Source organism: Planococcus citri, chromosome 3 (genome assembly GCF_950023065.1).
Source record: "Planococcus citri chromosome 3, ihPlaCitr1.1, whole genome shotgun sequence".
Classification (NCBI taxonomy): Eukaryota; Metazoa; Arthropoda; class Insecta; order Hemiptera; family Pseudococcidae; genus Planococcus; species Planococcus citri.
In genome coordinates, this window is record NC_088679.1 from 24,199,615 (window position 1) to 24,216,016 (window position 16,402).

Sequence of the window (16,402 nt, forward strand, 5' to 3'; positions counted from 1 at the left end):
CTACAGCAACTACTACATACTATCGATACGAAGCAACTCTTCTCGTTACATGGTGGTGGATGCTGAAGGCGGCGGCGTGGCGTGGGTACGGCTATAATACCTATATAAACCACCTACACGCATGGAAAAAGGAGATTGTACGAATAAGATGCTGATTACGTGAGCACGGCGTGTGCTTCATCCGTGTATAATACCGATTACAGCGAAAACTTCGATTCGTCTATAAACGTTTACCGCACTTTATGGGTTACGGAGTTGGCATAGCGAGCTATCGTACACTACTGTTTCCTCTCGCTCTCTTAAGAAATTCAAACCAGCTTAGGATAAAATTCTACGTCTTTGTGAGGAAAAAAAAAATACTTACTCCGGTACACATATCCAGTTTTCCGATTCAATAACGAAATTCCTCGTTAAAAAATTTTTTAAGCTCGACACGTCGATCCGAATCGTGTAATATCTTTCCAAATACGTGGTCAGGGTGGCATCGAACCAGCCAGCCTGCATTTTCCTTTGTATACCCTCTACGAACGAGTAGATTTTTTTTCTCGCGCCTTGCTTTTTTTATTGTTTTTCAAACTTTTTTTTTTTTACTCGTACTCAGTTTTCCTCGTGTGTGTGTGTGTTGCTTTTTCCTTGTGCTGTAACGGAATCGGCGGGAATATATACGAGGTCCACAGCTCGCGCGTATTCGTTACAAATATTTTTTATTGTTCGTTTATCGCTATAATTACTCCGGGATAGGTAAACTTCGACCTTATATCAAAATAATGGAAAAAAATGAAAAATTCCGTTTACGAGCTTGGAATGTGTGTTGTTTCGAAGGTTGGAAAACGGAACGCACAACGCAATCCTCGACCATGTTTACTGACAATTCATGCTCGTCGTGACTTAAATGCACGCAGGAATTTAATAACGTAAATTATTTTCGAAAAAAAAAGAAAAAAAAATGGAAGAAAAAAGCATGGAAACTATACCAGGATAGAGTTACCTACTCCGAAGGGGATATTTCGCAATAATATAATCGGTTTTCATAACGTAATTCTCGATTTTGGCGTACGTTCGCTTGGCTTTTTTTTTTAGTGAAAGAACAAAAAAAAAGGTTTTTTCGCAATTTTTTTCTTCTCCCAGCCTGGTAAACGGAATATACGATTTTTTTATATATTTGAAAAACCTCTGTGTCTCACGTTCTATTTATACCTGTGTACCCACTACCCATAGTGAAAAAAATCCACCATTTGTTCCCCTTTCGTCTCGTATCTGGTACAAAAGGTTCGCTGAAACCGTGAAATATCGAAAACTCGTTGCTTTGTACAGCTTTGGTAGCCGTTCGTTGATAATTTTGGGCGAACTACTGGTCGAGTTATGGATACTACAGCTCTTTTTGATCCTATGGGTAATATTAATTAGCGAAAAAATCGTATCGATGGCAGGGGGCTGCCAGGGGAGTGGAATAAGTACGCGAATTAATCTAAATTAAGCGTCGTAAGATTTGACATTTTACTGGAAATTAATCTCGGAAGCTGCGCGGATATTAAACGAAACATGATATCTTGGCACCTGCGACAATATAAACATTTTACCGCCGCTGTTGTACCCTATGTAGAATCTTTGATCAAACGTGAGATTCCCCACTTGAATGATTAAAGAGAACGAGGCAGGCGAATTTCACGGCGAAGCTTTTTTGTTATGGTAAAGCAGAATATCGCTGGAGAGGGTGGGAGGGGGACGTCGAAGGGGGTAAATGCGTAAAATAATACGCGTTTTCGTAAGTGGGTATACACGTATACATAGTAAGGTACGTACTATAAGACGATGACGATGGCTTGCTAAAATCTCCGCTGTAGGAGCTAAATTTTACAGTAGGCTGTGCGGGATTTTATACTTGCAAATATTTGAGAAAAGTTTAATTCGTTAAAGGCGCGGCGTAGAAAGGCAACTTTGACAAGACATACTAATTTCATCCACTTACATCGGCTTTACCTCTCTCGGGAGCCCGGAATCTTGTTTTATCTTCTCAACCACTTCCGACCCTTTCTTTTATTGAAAACTGTTGCTTGTGTTGTCTAAAGTTGGCGATGATGGTGCTGCGTTATGGAAAATTGCCGCTGTTTCGCGTGAAAAATTCTCCGAGAAAGTTGAATCGACGTAGGCAGCAATTTAGTCGTGGTAATTTGATTTGCCCGCCGGAGAGAACGACGACGAGGCGAGGTGTTGGTTGAGAATTGCAGAGATTCGCTGTTCGTTCTCTATGGTTATTAATGGTCGAATGTCATACCCTTTATTAATTTTTAATCGCGTGCAATTTTTCACTCGGTCGTCTGGATTTGGATTTGAGATCGGCGGTGAATTTTAAGGGGTGGGGGAGGGTCAAATTTTGAAGTTAGTCAAGTAGTGGAATTTAAATCGGCCTGGACTATATACCTACGTATAAATTGTTGGGCTTCCACGAAGCGTATTTTTTTTGCACTAATTATCATATATTTCTTACAAAGAAAATACCTAACTTGAGAAATTTGAATAAAATGACCAAATCAATAGAAAAATTCAAACTTTTTATAAGAAATCATAGTTTTCAAAAATTTGAAATTCTTTGACTTTTTGTATGTTTGTATTCGACGTTTTTGTTTCCGATCCCACCTCCCCCCACCCAAAAAAATTGTTTGAATTACTTGAGTAGGTAGTTGAGAAAATCTGGTGCAAAAACTTCGGAAAATTCCAATCCCTCCCCCCTCCCCTGCCGACGTAATGCTTCGTCTCACTTCCGGATATTTTTTTGATATATTTTTTGGTTCTATGGAAACGTTGGAGAATTTTAATCACCTCATGACATATTGCTTCATCATGCCTCCGTATAATTTTTAAATGAATAGGTGCGAAACGTAAGGATGATTGTAGATGCTTATCTAGAGATACAGAAAAGTACAAAAATTGACTAAAATTTCAAAATTACCTATTCAATTTCCAAAAGGCCCTTGCTTTTTGCTGTAACCGTCAAAGCTTTGATTTTGGCCAAAAATTCTGAAAAATTCTCGCTTTTGCAACAAAATTGCTAAAAATTGTCGTTTTTTTGCATAGAATTCTAGAAGTCTCATTTTTTGGAAAAAAAGGTCTTTATTTTGACAGGTCATCCGAAATCGCAGATTTTGCGTTCCAAGTTCCAACATGGGACTAGCATAAAATTTTTTAAACCGTACAAAGGGAGATCGAAAAAGCAGACAAAAATTCATCACTTGTCAAAACTTCAAGTGCTAAAGTGCATTTTTCGATTTTTGGTGAATTTTTGAAAATCGAATTTAGGCCAAAAATGAGGGGAAAAATCAAAATTTTACCAAATTGACCAAGAAAGCTGAAATTTGGGATATACCCTACTTTCGACATGCCAAATCGATTTGAGACGGTTTCAACCCATTTTGAGCAGTTCTGGAGCCTCCAGCAGATTTTTGAAACTCGAAATTCCCACAAAATTCCATCAAATTGGAGTTGTAAAGCTAAAATGTATTCTAAAAACTAATTTCAATACGCTACGAAGTACTGCAGGTGAATTTCAAGTCGTTTTGGATCCTCCAGCAACTTTTTGAAAGGTTGTAGGACGTTTTTTTGAAAAATTGAAATTTCCTAAAAGTAACTGGAAGCTTCAAAACCATTTGAAACCACCATGTAGTCGGCGAAGTACATTTCAGCTTGCCAACTCCATTATTTGATAAAATAATTAATGTTGGGGAAATTTCAAATTACAAAAATCTACTGGAGGCTCCAGTAATTTTCAAAAAAGTCGCTGGAGGCCCTAAAATGACTTGAACCCACCTGAAGTCGTCTTCAGAGGATGTTAAAATTGGAGTGTAGAGTAAATTTCAGATTTCCATCTCCATTTTATGATGAAATTTTGTGAAAATTTAAAGTTTCAAAAATCTGCTGGAGGCTTCAGGAATTTTCAAAAAGTCGCTGGAGGATCCAAAACGACTTGAAATTCACCTGCAGTACTTCGTAGCGTATTGAAATTAGTTTTTAGAATAAATTTTAGCTTTACAACTCCAATTTGATGGAATTTTGTGGGAATTTCGAGTTTCAAAAATCTGCTGGAGGCTCCAGAACTGCTCAAAATAGGTTGAAACCGTCTCAAATCGATTTGGCATGTCGAAAATAGAGTATATCCCAAATTTCAGCTTTCTTGGTCAATTTGGTAAAATTTCGATTTTTCCCCTCATTTTTGGCCTAAATTCGATTTTCAAAAATTCACCAAAAATCGAAAAACGCACTTTAGCACTTGTAATTTTGACCAGTGATGAATTTTTGCATCATCTTTCGATCTACCTTTGTAAAGTTTGAAAAAGTTCGTGCAAGTCCTATATTAAAACGCAAAATCTGTGATCTCGGCTGACCTGTCAATCAAAATGGCCGCCATTTTGTAAGTAAGGCCAACTTTTTTTTTTGGCAAGTTTGCTTTAAAATGTTCCTTAGGATGTCCCCTTTAAGAAAAAAGTTGTCCCGGAGGATCGGCCTGGGGGGGGGGTGCAATTACTCCTATTGTCATATGCCGGACTATAATTGAACACATTTTTTCAGGTTTTGGAACTTGGCACTACTGCGTTCCAATTTTTCTAAAATAGGTTGGGCATCAAGGGGCTGGAGCGAAAACCGCGTGTTTTTCTAAAAACACACCCTCTTTGAGGAGTCATATCTCTTTTTTCAGAGACACTCTCAAAGCTAATATTTTTTTGGGATTGTCTGTCAACTCAAAATGCAGATCTACTCTAAATTTGGTCAAATTATCCGTTTTTTTTTCGCGATCCATCCTGATGTGCAATTGTACATATTGAAAAGAACTCCCACATATTTGATGGACTTGTGAACTTTGAAGTACATATTTTCAATCGCATGTGCAATGTGGTTTAATAATCAGTTCCTGAATGGCATTCAAAAATTTATTTGAAAAAAATGAACATTTAATTAATTAGAGTTTTGAATTTTATTTTCAGATAGTTCATCCTTGCTGATTCAGCTACGAATAGTTAAGCTGATTGCTTTGCCTACCAAAGATGACAACTAACTTTCATTCATCGATCGATCTTGATGAGACCTGGAAAGAGCATTTGGTATGTGAATATTTTTCATTTTTAATCATTTTTTAAACTGTTTTCTGTGTTGGATGAAAATAATCGGTACTGGAAACCGAAAATTTACCATATCTGAAAATATTTATTGCAGACTTAATTAATTGAAGTTGTTCAGTTGAAACTTCTTTCTGAATTTTTGGAAAGTTGAAGAAATTTTGGATTTTTTAGACAAAATACCATATTGGATTAAATTCTGAAATTTTGTTACACGTTTTTTTGAGTTGCCAAATTTCACTGAAACCGCAGACTTGCAGTTGGTAAATTTCGAAATTTGGATCGTTTTTTGAAGAAAAAAAATGTAACCAAAAAGGAATATCATAAGCCCCCCTCCCGCATTCCTTTACACGAATTTATAAATTTTCCAAGCTGTTGAGAGTTTATCTTCATAAAATTATGTACTTACATATTGCAACATACGGAAATAGTACTACGTGCAATACTGTTCACTTGCCATTTTCGTGTACGTTGCCAAAAAAAAAAAATGTAGAGAAATTCACCGAATGGTAAATTTTTATTGGTAAAGGAAAGGCTAAAACTGGTGAATGGTGATGTATAATGTCCCAGGTTACCCTGTACACAGTGTATAAGTATAATATAAAGTAACACCCCCTACTTTGCATTTTAAATAAGCCAGAAAAATACAACGTCGGCGCCGATAAATTTCTAGCAGCGTGAATTATCGCCAGCAAATGCATTGGAAGGGAAAAAAGCACCTAGTTGTGCTACAATAAAGATACTCGAATTTTTCGTTTGAAATACATAGAAAAAAAAACACTCGGCCATTCTTGTCTGCGATTTCAAAAACGAGACGCATTTACATCGCAATTAGAAAAAAATCTCAGATAAAAAAAATCTTTTGCGAGGATTTAATGAATTTTTGTAATCACTTTTGAGCTTTTCTTCTTTTAATCTTTTTTTTTTCTCTTCGTAGTTTTTTTCACGTTGTGTAATTTCATTAACGCGTAACAATTTTAATACCGTTTCAGTTAAATATCAAATGTCGTATAATCACTTGTTTCTTTGCCTTTTACGTATACCGACGACGACTACGACTACGTCGACGTCGACGATGGCAGCGGTGGCTACGACTACGACGAATTCTAATTCCAAAGCTAAATTTTTTAACTTCTCTTTTTCTCATTTTAAATCTCTTGTTTATTATCGTATTTTTTTTATTTAGCATGCCACTCGCTCCACCCTATGGTCTCTCTCCTTGTATCCAACTCTTTCGTCTAAGTACGCGAACTTTTAAAACAGAAACAAACACCCGGAGTAATTAAAAGTTACATTTCTCTCGACGACGTTTCTTTTCGCGGAAATTCAATTAAACCGGAATGCAATCAACAAATCCGCGTTAGTTTTAATTTCTATATGTTTATCTGCGTGCTGTTTTCCTGGCCCTTCTCTTTTTTTCGCGTATTTTTTTTTGCTTCGGCTTTCTTTTACTTCTTCTTTTTTTCTTCCCCATTGCTGAGCCAGCAGCACTTGCTTGATATATCAGTATTCAAAGACGTTTACTTTGATTTTTACCTCGGCGAGTGGATTTTTTGATAGGTTATCCTCGAGGCTCAGTCTGTACCATTACGATTTCGGCGTTTATTTTTGCAATTTGATAGGAAATTTAACGGACCGAAAAGTATCAGGAAATTGGAAACGAGCGTCGATTCGATGTTGGCAATTTTTGCCCATCAGCGGTTCGAATCCGTGATTATTTCTTTTTAATTCGCGTGTGTATGAAATGTACGGTTAAATAAGGTGTATCGTGTGAAGTTCGTTTTGCCTTATAATTCGGAAAATTTTGACCTACTTTTACACGAAACTTCTCTCGCTTATCTGGAAAGTTGCGAGAAGAAATTTTCGCGCCGAAATTTGCGCAATTTTGTAATTTAATTTATCCGCGGTGAATTTTCTTCCTCGAGTGAGGTAATTTTATGGTAGATTTTATCTCTCATTTGTTTCGTTACAGGGATGAGGATGGCGTGTTTAATGATTCCACTTTTGAGAGGGTGAATTGTTTAAATTTTTTTGACTGGTTGACCTTGATTTGACATCTTGTAAATTTAGAAAATTGTTTACCTACTTGAGCATCATTGATGCGAAAAGATAGATTGGTATAATTTATACTTTCGATGATTATCTCTTCGCTCGACTAATTTGAAAACAATAATAGTATTATTTGTTGAAGTTGATCTCACCACATCGAAAATACGTGCAAATTACCAACTTAACCTTTCGACTGTGGGTGAATAAAATAATGAGATTGATACGAATATGATTCCTATTCTGTTTCATCCGTCTCGTCGTATTGTGTGTGATAGGTTACCTTGTAATGCCAAATTTTATAAGAAAATTCTAGACAACAGAGGCATATTATACGAGTACGTATCCATCTCTCAAATTTGATGCAGATAAACAGATGAAGCGAAAGAGAGAGAGAAAACAACCTACATACGAACGTGGTATTACATAATACGTATTCTAATTTCATTATTATGTCTACATTTGCAATATGTTTCTGTGCATTGATACACTGAACCTATACAAATGTGGTATAAATCCTCTCGACACAATGAAATTATACCTACTCGGATTCATACGAGTATAAATTCTAAATTTAGGCCAATTCAAATTTATTTTAATTAGCGTGCCATTGACAAAGTAGACGTATGGGGTGGAAACTGTTGTAGAGTGAATTATCTCGTAGTCAAGGTGGCCTGAAAATTGAACGCTGAAGCTGCGTGAAAGTATTCTCAAGGTTCGTAGTGTGTTTTCAACATCTGAATACCTCACGTATGTAATGTACCTACTGTAGTCAATCTATTTTCTGTTGTTTTTTTTTCAAGTGTTGAAAATCTGGAAAAATGTGTAAAAATTAATTAATGGGAGCCAGTAGGTATCCAAGTTGAAAGAGAGCATGGTATGATCCTTGAAATACATGTGATGAGAATGAGGCATTTTTTTTTTCATAATTTTTTGCTTCCTGATCGATGTAAAATCGTAAAAAATGTACTTTCAGCTACTATTTTGAAAAAAATTGAGAACGACTGGGAGAATTCTGAAAGTTGAATCCAGAATATAAACAGATGTTCAACTCAACGTCGTGAATTGATAAGGCACCATTGTTTCATGCCCTAATCTTTCATTTTTCAAAATTGAGGAGTTTGAAAGGTACCCAAGCGTTTCAAAAAGGAAAGAGGAATAAAATGAGCCTGACATTTTTTAAATGTTGAAAGTTACCTTTTTAGAAGATATATTTTTAGACCAAAAAATCTTCAGTAAGACTTTTTTTTGGTTGTAAACAATTTCAATTTTTTAAGGAATTGGGCTGGTAGATCATAATTTTTTTACACAATATTTTTTTGGTCAACTGTTTTTAATTTTTTTATGAAGTGAGGATAATGAAGAAAATTTAAAATGTTGAAAAAAAATAGAGCAGAACTCGGAGTAGTAACTTATGGTTACTTTTTCAAAAATTATGATTAGGTACTTAAGTGTTTTTCTCTGCTCTTATTCTTTTCTTTAATTTTCAAAAATTCAATTTTTTCAAACCTTGGCTTTACTTTGAGAAAAATAATAGTATTTTTTAGTGTTTGGTTACATACTTAAAGCACTGCCTTTGGCTAAAATTATCAAAGTATTATCACTTTCTGTCAAAATTGTCAAAAAGTGTTATTTCTTGCTAAAATTCTCAAAGTCTCGCTTCTAATCTGCTTTTTCAAAAAAAAAAAAAAAATAATAATTTTATCCACTGAAAAAAATGCAAAAAAGTTGGTATAGGTATCGCGTTTCTTGCTTTTTGCAGAAATTATCTGAAAATGTCTTGCTTTTTCCTGAAATTGACAAAATTTTTTTTTTTTTTAAACCAGAAATTGCCAAAATGTTTACTTCTATGCGTCAGAAGTCAAGAAAACCTATCAACTTTTTTGTCAGTAATTGCTAAAAAGTCATTTTTTACGTCTTTCTAATGAAAGTTCTAACTTTTTTGATTGACATTTTTTTGCTGATTTCTTGTTACTCATTTATTCACTTTTTGGTTACTAAACTTACTTTTTTTTGAGTAAAATGAGTACATACGAGTCCTCAAATCTGTGAAATGACGAGTCACATGTCATATTCAACATTTTGATCAAATTAGTTTCGACGAAATTGGAGTACTGGACTTTATATTTTGTTTGAGATTTTATGATATAAGCCAACAGTGATTAGTAATTTTTCTTCGGGTTAAGAACTTTGAATCACTCAATTTTTTCGTTACAAATAAAATGTTGATTATATGGATGAGAATAATAATGTTGATATATGATAAGATCTGATTGGTTGAGATCGGATCTACAATTGAATGACAAATCTGATCGGATTCGATTTGATCTGAAAAAAGTGACGTAATCGAATGAATTCTGAATTGATTCATCTTGATATGTTTTTGTTTATATTATGAATGGTGCTTTTCAAGAAGGTCCTATCCACCGATAGGACCTTTTTGAGGAGTTCATGAAATTTGAATCTCTGACGTTTTCTACATAAGATGGTGCAAACCGCAGCGCTCCATGTGGTGTTGTTCACAAACAGCAGCTATATGAAGTTGGCTAGGAAACGCAACTGGAAAATGCGCGCATTACCTTCTTCTCCGAAATTTGATCACAACTATACCAGAAGGCAGTCTTGAGTAGTAATTTTCAACGCAGAGATCGCAGTTGTTTTACATACACTAAAATGCATAATTTTTCATATTCGTCGTTTTGGGGAATGCTGGCGGAAGAAACTTCTGCCCTACAGTATTAAAGATATTACATTAAAGTACTCAATTTTTTCACTTTTATCCTAAATTTTGATTAGGTACCACACCCCTCCCCCCGGAAGCCGAGGGACAAAATTGACTCGAAAATCGGGTTTTCAGCCCAAATGTACCAAGATTTCGACACTATACTCGATTTTTTCGCATTTTTATTTGGTACCACCCCCCCCCTGGGGGGCTACGAGGGAAATTGACTCAAAAATCGTTGTTTTTAACCCAAAGTATCAAGATTTCGACACTATACTCGATTTTTTCACATTTTCCCCAAATTTTCATTTGGTACCACCCCCCTGGGGGGCTACGAGGGAAATTGACTCAAAAATCGTGGTTTTTAACTCAAAGTATCAAGATTTTGACACTATACTCGATTTTTTCACATTTTCCCCAAATTTTCATTTGGTACCACCCCCCCTGGGGGTCGAGGGGCAAAATTGACTCGAAATTTGAATTCTGCGTTGAAAATTACTTCTCAAGAGTGACTATTTCATGTTTTTGGTGGGTTTGAGAAGGAATAAAATCGATTTTTAGGTGAATAACCGCAAGAAGGTCCTGTCGTTTCAAGAAGGTCCTATCGAGGTCTCTTTTGTAAAGCGCTCCCATGGAAATGTTGGTGGTGGAAAAAAAATTACTACGCAGGAAATAAATAGTGGAAAGATGCTTCTATTCAACAAAAAAAAAACGGAGCTCGCTATATCATTTTAAACCAAAATGGCAAAACACTGAAATATAAAAATGCGTTTTTCTCAAAACCAGTTTTTTGTCGATAGGACCTTCTTGAAAAGCACCATTCTTATGTAGGATTGCTTTCCAGAAAATCAAAATGAATCTGCTTGAATCTCTCAGTTTTTATGCATCAATTTTAATCTGACAAGATTTAATCGAATTTGAATCTCTTAGGATCAATGTACTTCTTCCCTTAAAGTGCAGTAATAAGTTTTAAATGTACCTAGACCTACCTATCTATGTACATACCATAAGGTAACCTATTAAAATGAAAAAAAGTCGGCGTTCACAATTTTTTTCAAAGTTGAAGAAAAATAATAATCAACAAAATTTTGAATTAAAATTTGGAGACATGAAAAAAAAATGTATTAAATAATTTTAGGAACCCTTGAAAAAAATGAAATTTAAAAAATCTCCATTTTTATTTTTTTGCTTAGACCCAAATATTTTATTTTGTTTTATGAGTAAATAATTCATGTTCAACTTTTTTGAAAATTTGTTCCGAGTTTCTGTGATTGTCAAGTAGATTCTTTGGATTTTGATTTCGGCGTTTCGATTTTATTATTACGTTCTCTTGATTAGTTTCCATTCAGAATGTCTACAAGAAGTCGTGGAATTTTTATTCTGCATCTTTATTAGTAAAAAATATACACTTTTTTCAAATTCAGTTGCTCAAAAGTTACATTTATCGTGATCGAAATTTGAAATTTACATCAACTATTTTGAATGTTAATTTTTTGTAATTTGAAACAAACGATATTCATGAAAAAAAAGTACAAATTTCGTGCCAAGCAATATTTAATGTTCATTGCTTTCGGAGCTTCTGTCTTACGCAATAAAACGATCTTAAAGAACGTGGGAATTTGAATGCTTTTCTGAGGATTCATCTTAATTGCATTTTTTAAAACATGATTTTTTATTTTATTTTATTTTTTTGTCCAGAAATGTTGACATTTTGAAAAACAATATTTGGATTCACTACATTTTGTAATCTTTACGAATTACGAGTACTGAGATGTTACCCTTGGCCTTGAAACAAAACTTCCATTAATGGACCCCTTGGTAAAATTCCGAATTTCAAGTTGCGATTTTTGGAGATTTTTTTAGAGCTCAATTTGTTGAGCATATCCCTTGAAAAAAATTAGAGTTTGATCAAATTGAGGTAGAAAGCTGGAATTTATTGAAAATTCGTAAGATTCAGAATTTCATGTTGGCCTCCTTTTTGTCCATTTTTTCAAGGTCAAAGAATCACAGAATCCTTTGAAGGTTCCTGAATTGCTCGAAAATATCACAAATCGACCCGAGTGGTAAAAAACATTTTGGGAACTAAATTTCAACCTACCAACTCTGCTTGATCAAATTTTTGATTCCTTTCATTAAAATTGAGCCAAATTAGAACTTAAAATAAAATATAGATTGCTGAAAAATGACTTCAGAATGTCCTGGTGAAAAGTTTGAGCTTTTGAAGTCAGTTTCAAAATTTAAAATGGAGGTCAGCGAATTTATGTGCCCGGTTTATAGGATTTTGAGATTCCATGATCTCAGCTCAAATCTCAAACTAACGTTGAAAATGTCGTTGTAAAAAAGAGGGCTCTTTGTGAATTGTTCCTGGACAAATGCCATAAATTCCGAATTTCGAATTATCGATTTTTGGGAGATTTTTCACGAGCTCAAAATGTAGACTATATCCCTTGAAAAAATTCAAGTTTTGTCAAATTGAGGTAGAAAGCTGAATTTCATGTTGGCCTCCTTTTTTTAAAATTTTTTCTAGTTCAGAAAATCAAAGAATCCTTTGAAGGTTTCTGAATTTCTCGAGAATATCACCAATTGATCCGGATGGCAAAAATTGTTATGGAAACTAAATTTCAACCTAACCAACTCTACTTGATCAAATTTTGATTTTTTTAAATTAAAAATGGGGCAAATTAGATTTCAGAAAACTGAGAAAACAGTAGATTGTTGAAAAATGACCTCAGAATGTCATGGTGAAAAATTTGAGATTTTGAAGTCAGTTTCAAAATTTAAAATGAAAGCCTGCGAATTCATGTGCCCGATTTGAGATCGGAATTCCTGATTTTAGCTCAAACTTCGAACTAACCTTGAAAATATCGTTGAAGAAAAGAGGACTGTTCTCAAGTTCATTTCAAACAAAGTTTTCTCGGCTCCCTTTCCGTCAAAATAAGCCAATCAGTGATCATTTTTTTTTTTTTTTTTTTTTTTTTTGAGAAATCAACGTCATCGTAAGTCTCTATATTTTCAGCATGTAAAAAAAATCCTCATCACCCATCTGAGATCGTAATCGAATATCGAATCAACCACACCAACCAAGCACATTCTCTCAATCGATGACACGACGAAAAAAAATGCACCGAGAGGAAGGCAGCGAATGAGTGAGGAAATGAGATTGGTGACTCATTTGAATTTAAAAACAGCTATTAAAAATTCATCGTGTAAAAGTGACGGAAGTAGTAAATCATAAGTAATTTATTATTACCAAGATGGCTATGGTATTTCGTCGCATCCATTTAAAAAAAAAAACAACTACCGGTTCGCGCAAGAAAAATTTTTTTTCGCTATTTTAAACCCGCCACGACGCGTTTGAATTTTGCGAAAGAAACGCGAATGGAATAATAAGTGTAATTCTTTTGGGTTCGGGGGTTTGGCAAATTTTATTTCATTTTTTTCCCCATCGTTTTCGCAATTGTTACTCATACGTTATAGTACGTAAAGTGTACAGTTAGCAGAAAAATCATTTCAATGGTTTTTTTCAACCCTTTCGACGTCGAGCCAATGTATGTTGGTATTTTGGCGCGAAACGAAGGAGCCGCAGTATAACGCAAAGTTTCTCGCGAATGCGAAATTATAATCGCAACACGCGGCATGGCACCAATCAAGTTACCTAGTTTTCATTTCGCAGGCTGCTTTTTCATCGCGAGATGAGCATGATGCGGATCATATCGTCGGCGTCGAGTAAAATTATTATAAAGCAACTTTGGCCCGTGGCTAGGATTATTTAACGAGCAAATTAAGGTATATGGCGGAAATGCAGAGTACACCAGAGTCGAGAGCTCTAAGATACTCAAATATTTATTTACCACCCTGTACCCCGGATGCCCGGAGCCACAGCCAAATAGACGAAATACATTATTCTAGTCGTACCTCTTTGCTTTTGCTGCTGCTATATTTTCTCTATGCTGGCGGCTCTCTCTCGCTCTCTTTGTACAATCGTTTTTGAAATTTTCAGACTCTGTAACCGACACCTTTAGTTACGTGAACTTTGCCTCTTTCATAAAGGTATTTTATGGTATTGTGTATACACTTCTGCCTAAGGTACGATACCTTGTTTTTGGTGTAGGTACTCATTCTTATACTTGCTACGATTCATTTTGAGAGTGAAACGCGCAGGTGATTTGGTTAATTGAACGTTTCCGCGTACTTATATAGGTAGACTTGCGAGAGTGTAATTTATCACACCGATGTGTAAAACGTCTTTATCCCCTAAGAGAGTAATATGTGCAAAACACGTAAAGATCCCTTCGTCCTTTCGATGATGACGACAAATAAAGCTGTAGAAATCGACTCGACGATAGAGCATTAACTGCAGCTAGCGTTTCGCCCATTCTGGGTAAAAACGATCACATTACGAGCTCCGGTATCCTTATGGAAATCGCACATGGTGCGAAAAAAATTACTTAATTGCTTCGCAAGAATAATTTCTCTATTCGAATGCGCTGCTAGGTCGATAAAATATAAGTATATGGTGTCTTCGATTGTGTATAGAGAGATGCTCGCTTACGAACCCATTAAATAGTCTACGTATTTCTGGTCTAGCTGTAAACTGACGCTTGTTTTATTTTTTCCAAACGACCGAGACCTGAGACTGAGAACGCGAGGCAAAATCATAACGGAGGAAATAATAAAAACTAACAACTTTTTATCACCATAAGGGATCATGTAGACGATAAATCGTACCAGTAATTATTTTCACACTAGCTTTGGAAAACGAGTACAACGACATCGTATATATATCGTACTGTGTTATTTACAAAAATATTGAGAAAAATTGATAGTTTTTTTTTAGTACAAATTGATGGATGAAATGACTATATCGTTTTTGGTCGCACTTACCGGTAAAAAATAACGGTAACAATAAATAAATCATTTTCTACGATGGTGTGCTGGATTTTGAATTTTTCCCACACTTTTTTTTCTGGCTATTATGCCATTCGTAACTCGAAACCGGATACGAACTTCGAACGTATCATAATTACGATTTAAAATCAATGTGAAAATTTCCCATCATCACTGGGTTCCATCGAAACGACGAACTACGTACGAGAAAAAAATCGAAAACCACGAAATATTCCGAAGAAAATGGTCGATTTCGAAAAATGATTATTACATTACGTAACGAGAATTAAAAAACACGCCGAGTCGCGTAAAAGCTCGTCGAATATAAGCCGGTCACCGAACTCGATCAAAAGCATACTGAAGATAAAATGCGACTCGAGAGGCGAAAATTTTGATGAAATACATCAGCGGCATCTGGCGCGCGTCAAACAATTTAACACGTATCGCGACGCTCGCTCGGCCCTTCTGTACCCTGCCCTCTGTTTTGTTGCCCGTCCTGCGGAGCCCTTTACTTGCACGTCGTAACCCTTTTGGCGACAAAATGGCAGATATTAACGACGACAATATCATAAAACCGGAAATAAAATTAATTATTTCGCTTTGAATACTTGGACGGTAATTGAAACGAGAATTTTTTTCAACAGCGTTGGCGCATCGTGTGCTGTAGCTAGGGCTGCTGTCTCTGTGTTTTGTTGATGATGATGCTACAGTATTGGTGGTGTCGATTTTTTCTGGAGTGGTGATGCTTGCGATAGGATCTTGTTGCGAGAAATGAATTGGAAGTTTTTGATCGATTTTGTGGATTACAGTTTGCACGAATATTTTTCGGTGTTTTGAAATTTTTCTAAAATTTGTCGATTCGCCTCAAATGAGACTTCATCAATCATCCTTCGATGGAAGAAAAACCTGTACGAATACGAATTTTTCAATTCTCTTGAAGCCGGGTCATTCCTGGTCAATTCGACCAAGAAGTAGAAAGGGGGGGGGTCGACGATTTTTTTGAAATTTTTTCCTGCGGGAAGACCTTTTGAAGGGATGACCAATGGCGCAAATCGCAACCAAAATGGACCTTTTTCCAATAGTTAGGGGTTTTGAAAGGAAAGGCTTTTTGGTGATATCATGAAAATCAGTGTTGCCGCTTTTTTTCGTTCGAAAAATTAGCTCGAAAGTTTAGAAACGTGATTTTCATATCGTTCCGACTATAAAAAATTCTGAAAAAAATATGTTATGGACAACTTTGCATGCTGAATAACCCTGCGTAGACCACTCGTGCCAAAAACGGCACTACAATGTATTTTTGAAAAAAAAACACTACGTTTCAAAAACGGCACCTTATTGCAGTTTTATTTTTGAAATACTAATTATAAAGTGTACACATCGCAATTAATGTAGAAAAATCAAAAGCTTTAGTTCTTTACACCAGGAAAGTACAACAGTGACGTTGACCCACGAAGACTTACAGAAGAAAATATTATCCTTCGCAGACTCGCAGTTCGCATTCTTCACATCAAATGATTCAATGAATGATTAGTTGATTACAGAAACACACTTACCACTACTAGCCCAGTATTGCCACAAGTGATGATAATGTAATATGAATTTTGTATTATCTTACGTGGGAACACTGCTCGTGTGTGTT

The 16,402-nt window shown here is 35.4% G+C and overlaps 1 protein-coding gene and 1 long non-coding RNA gene across 3 annotated transcripts in view; one reads left to right on the forward strand and one right to left on the reverse strand.

The window, feature by feature from the left end:
- The window catches only part of LOC135839312 (uncharacterized), a 226,154-nt gene extending 211,023 nt beyond the window's left edge, over window positions 1–15,131 (reverse strand). Inside the window, exon 1 of one of the 2 annotated variants that reach the window (XM_065355296.1) lies at window positions 14,761–15,129. In XM_065355296.1, the coding sequence (XP_065211368.1) occupies window positions 14,761–14,794 (34 nt within the window). In that variant the 5' untranslated portion in view covers window positions 14,795–15,129. Of the gene's footprint in view, window positions 1–14,760 lie in introns of both variants that reach the window. The other variant, XM_065355298.1, reaches the window with a different exon arrangement.
- The window catches only part of LOC135839316 (uncharacterized), a 143,261-nt gene that overhangs the window by 38,786 nt on the left and 88,073 nt on the right, over window positions 1–16,402 (forward strand). The window contains exon 3 of the long non-coding RNA XR_010557573.1: window positions 4,977–5,093. This is a non-coding gene — a long non-coding RNA (uncharacterized LOC135839316). The remainder of the gene's footprint in view (window positions 1–4,976; window positions 5,094–16,402) is intronic.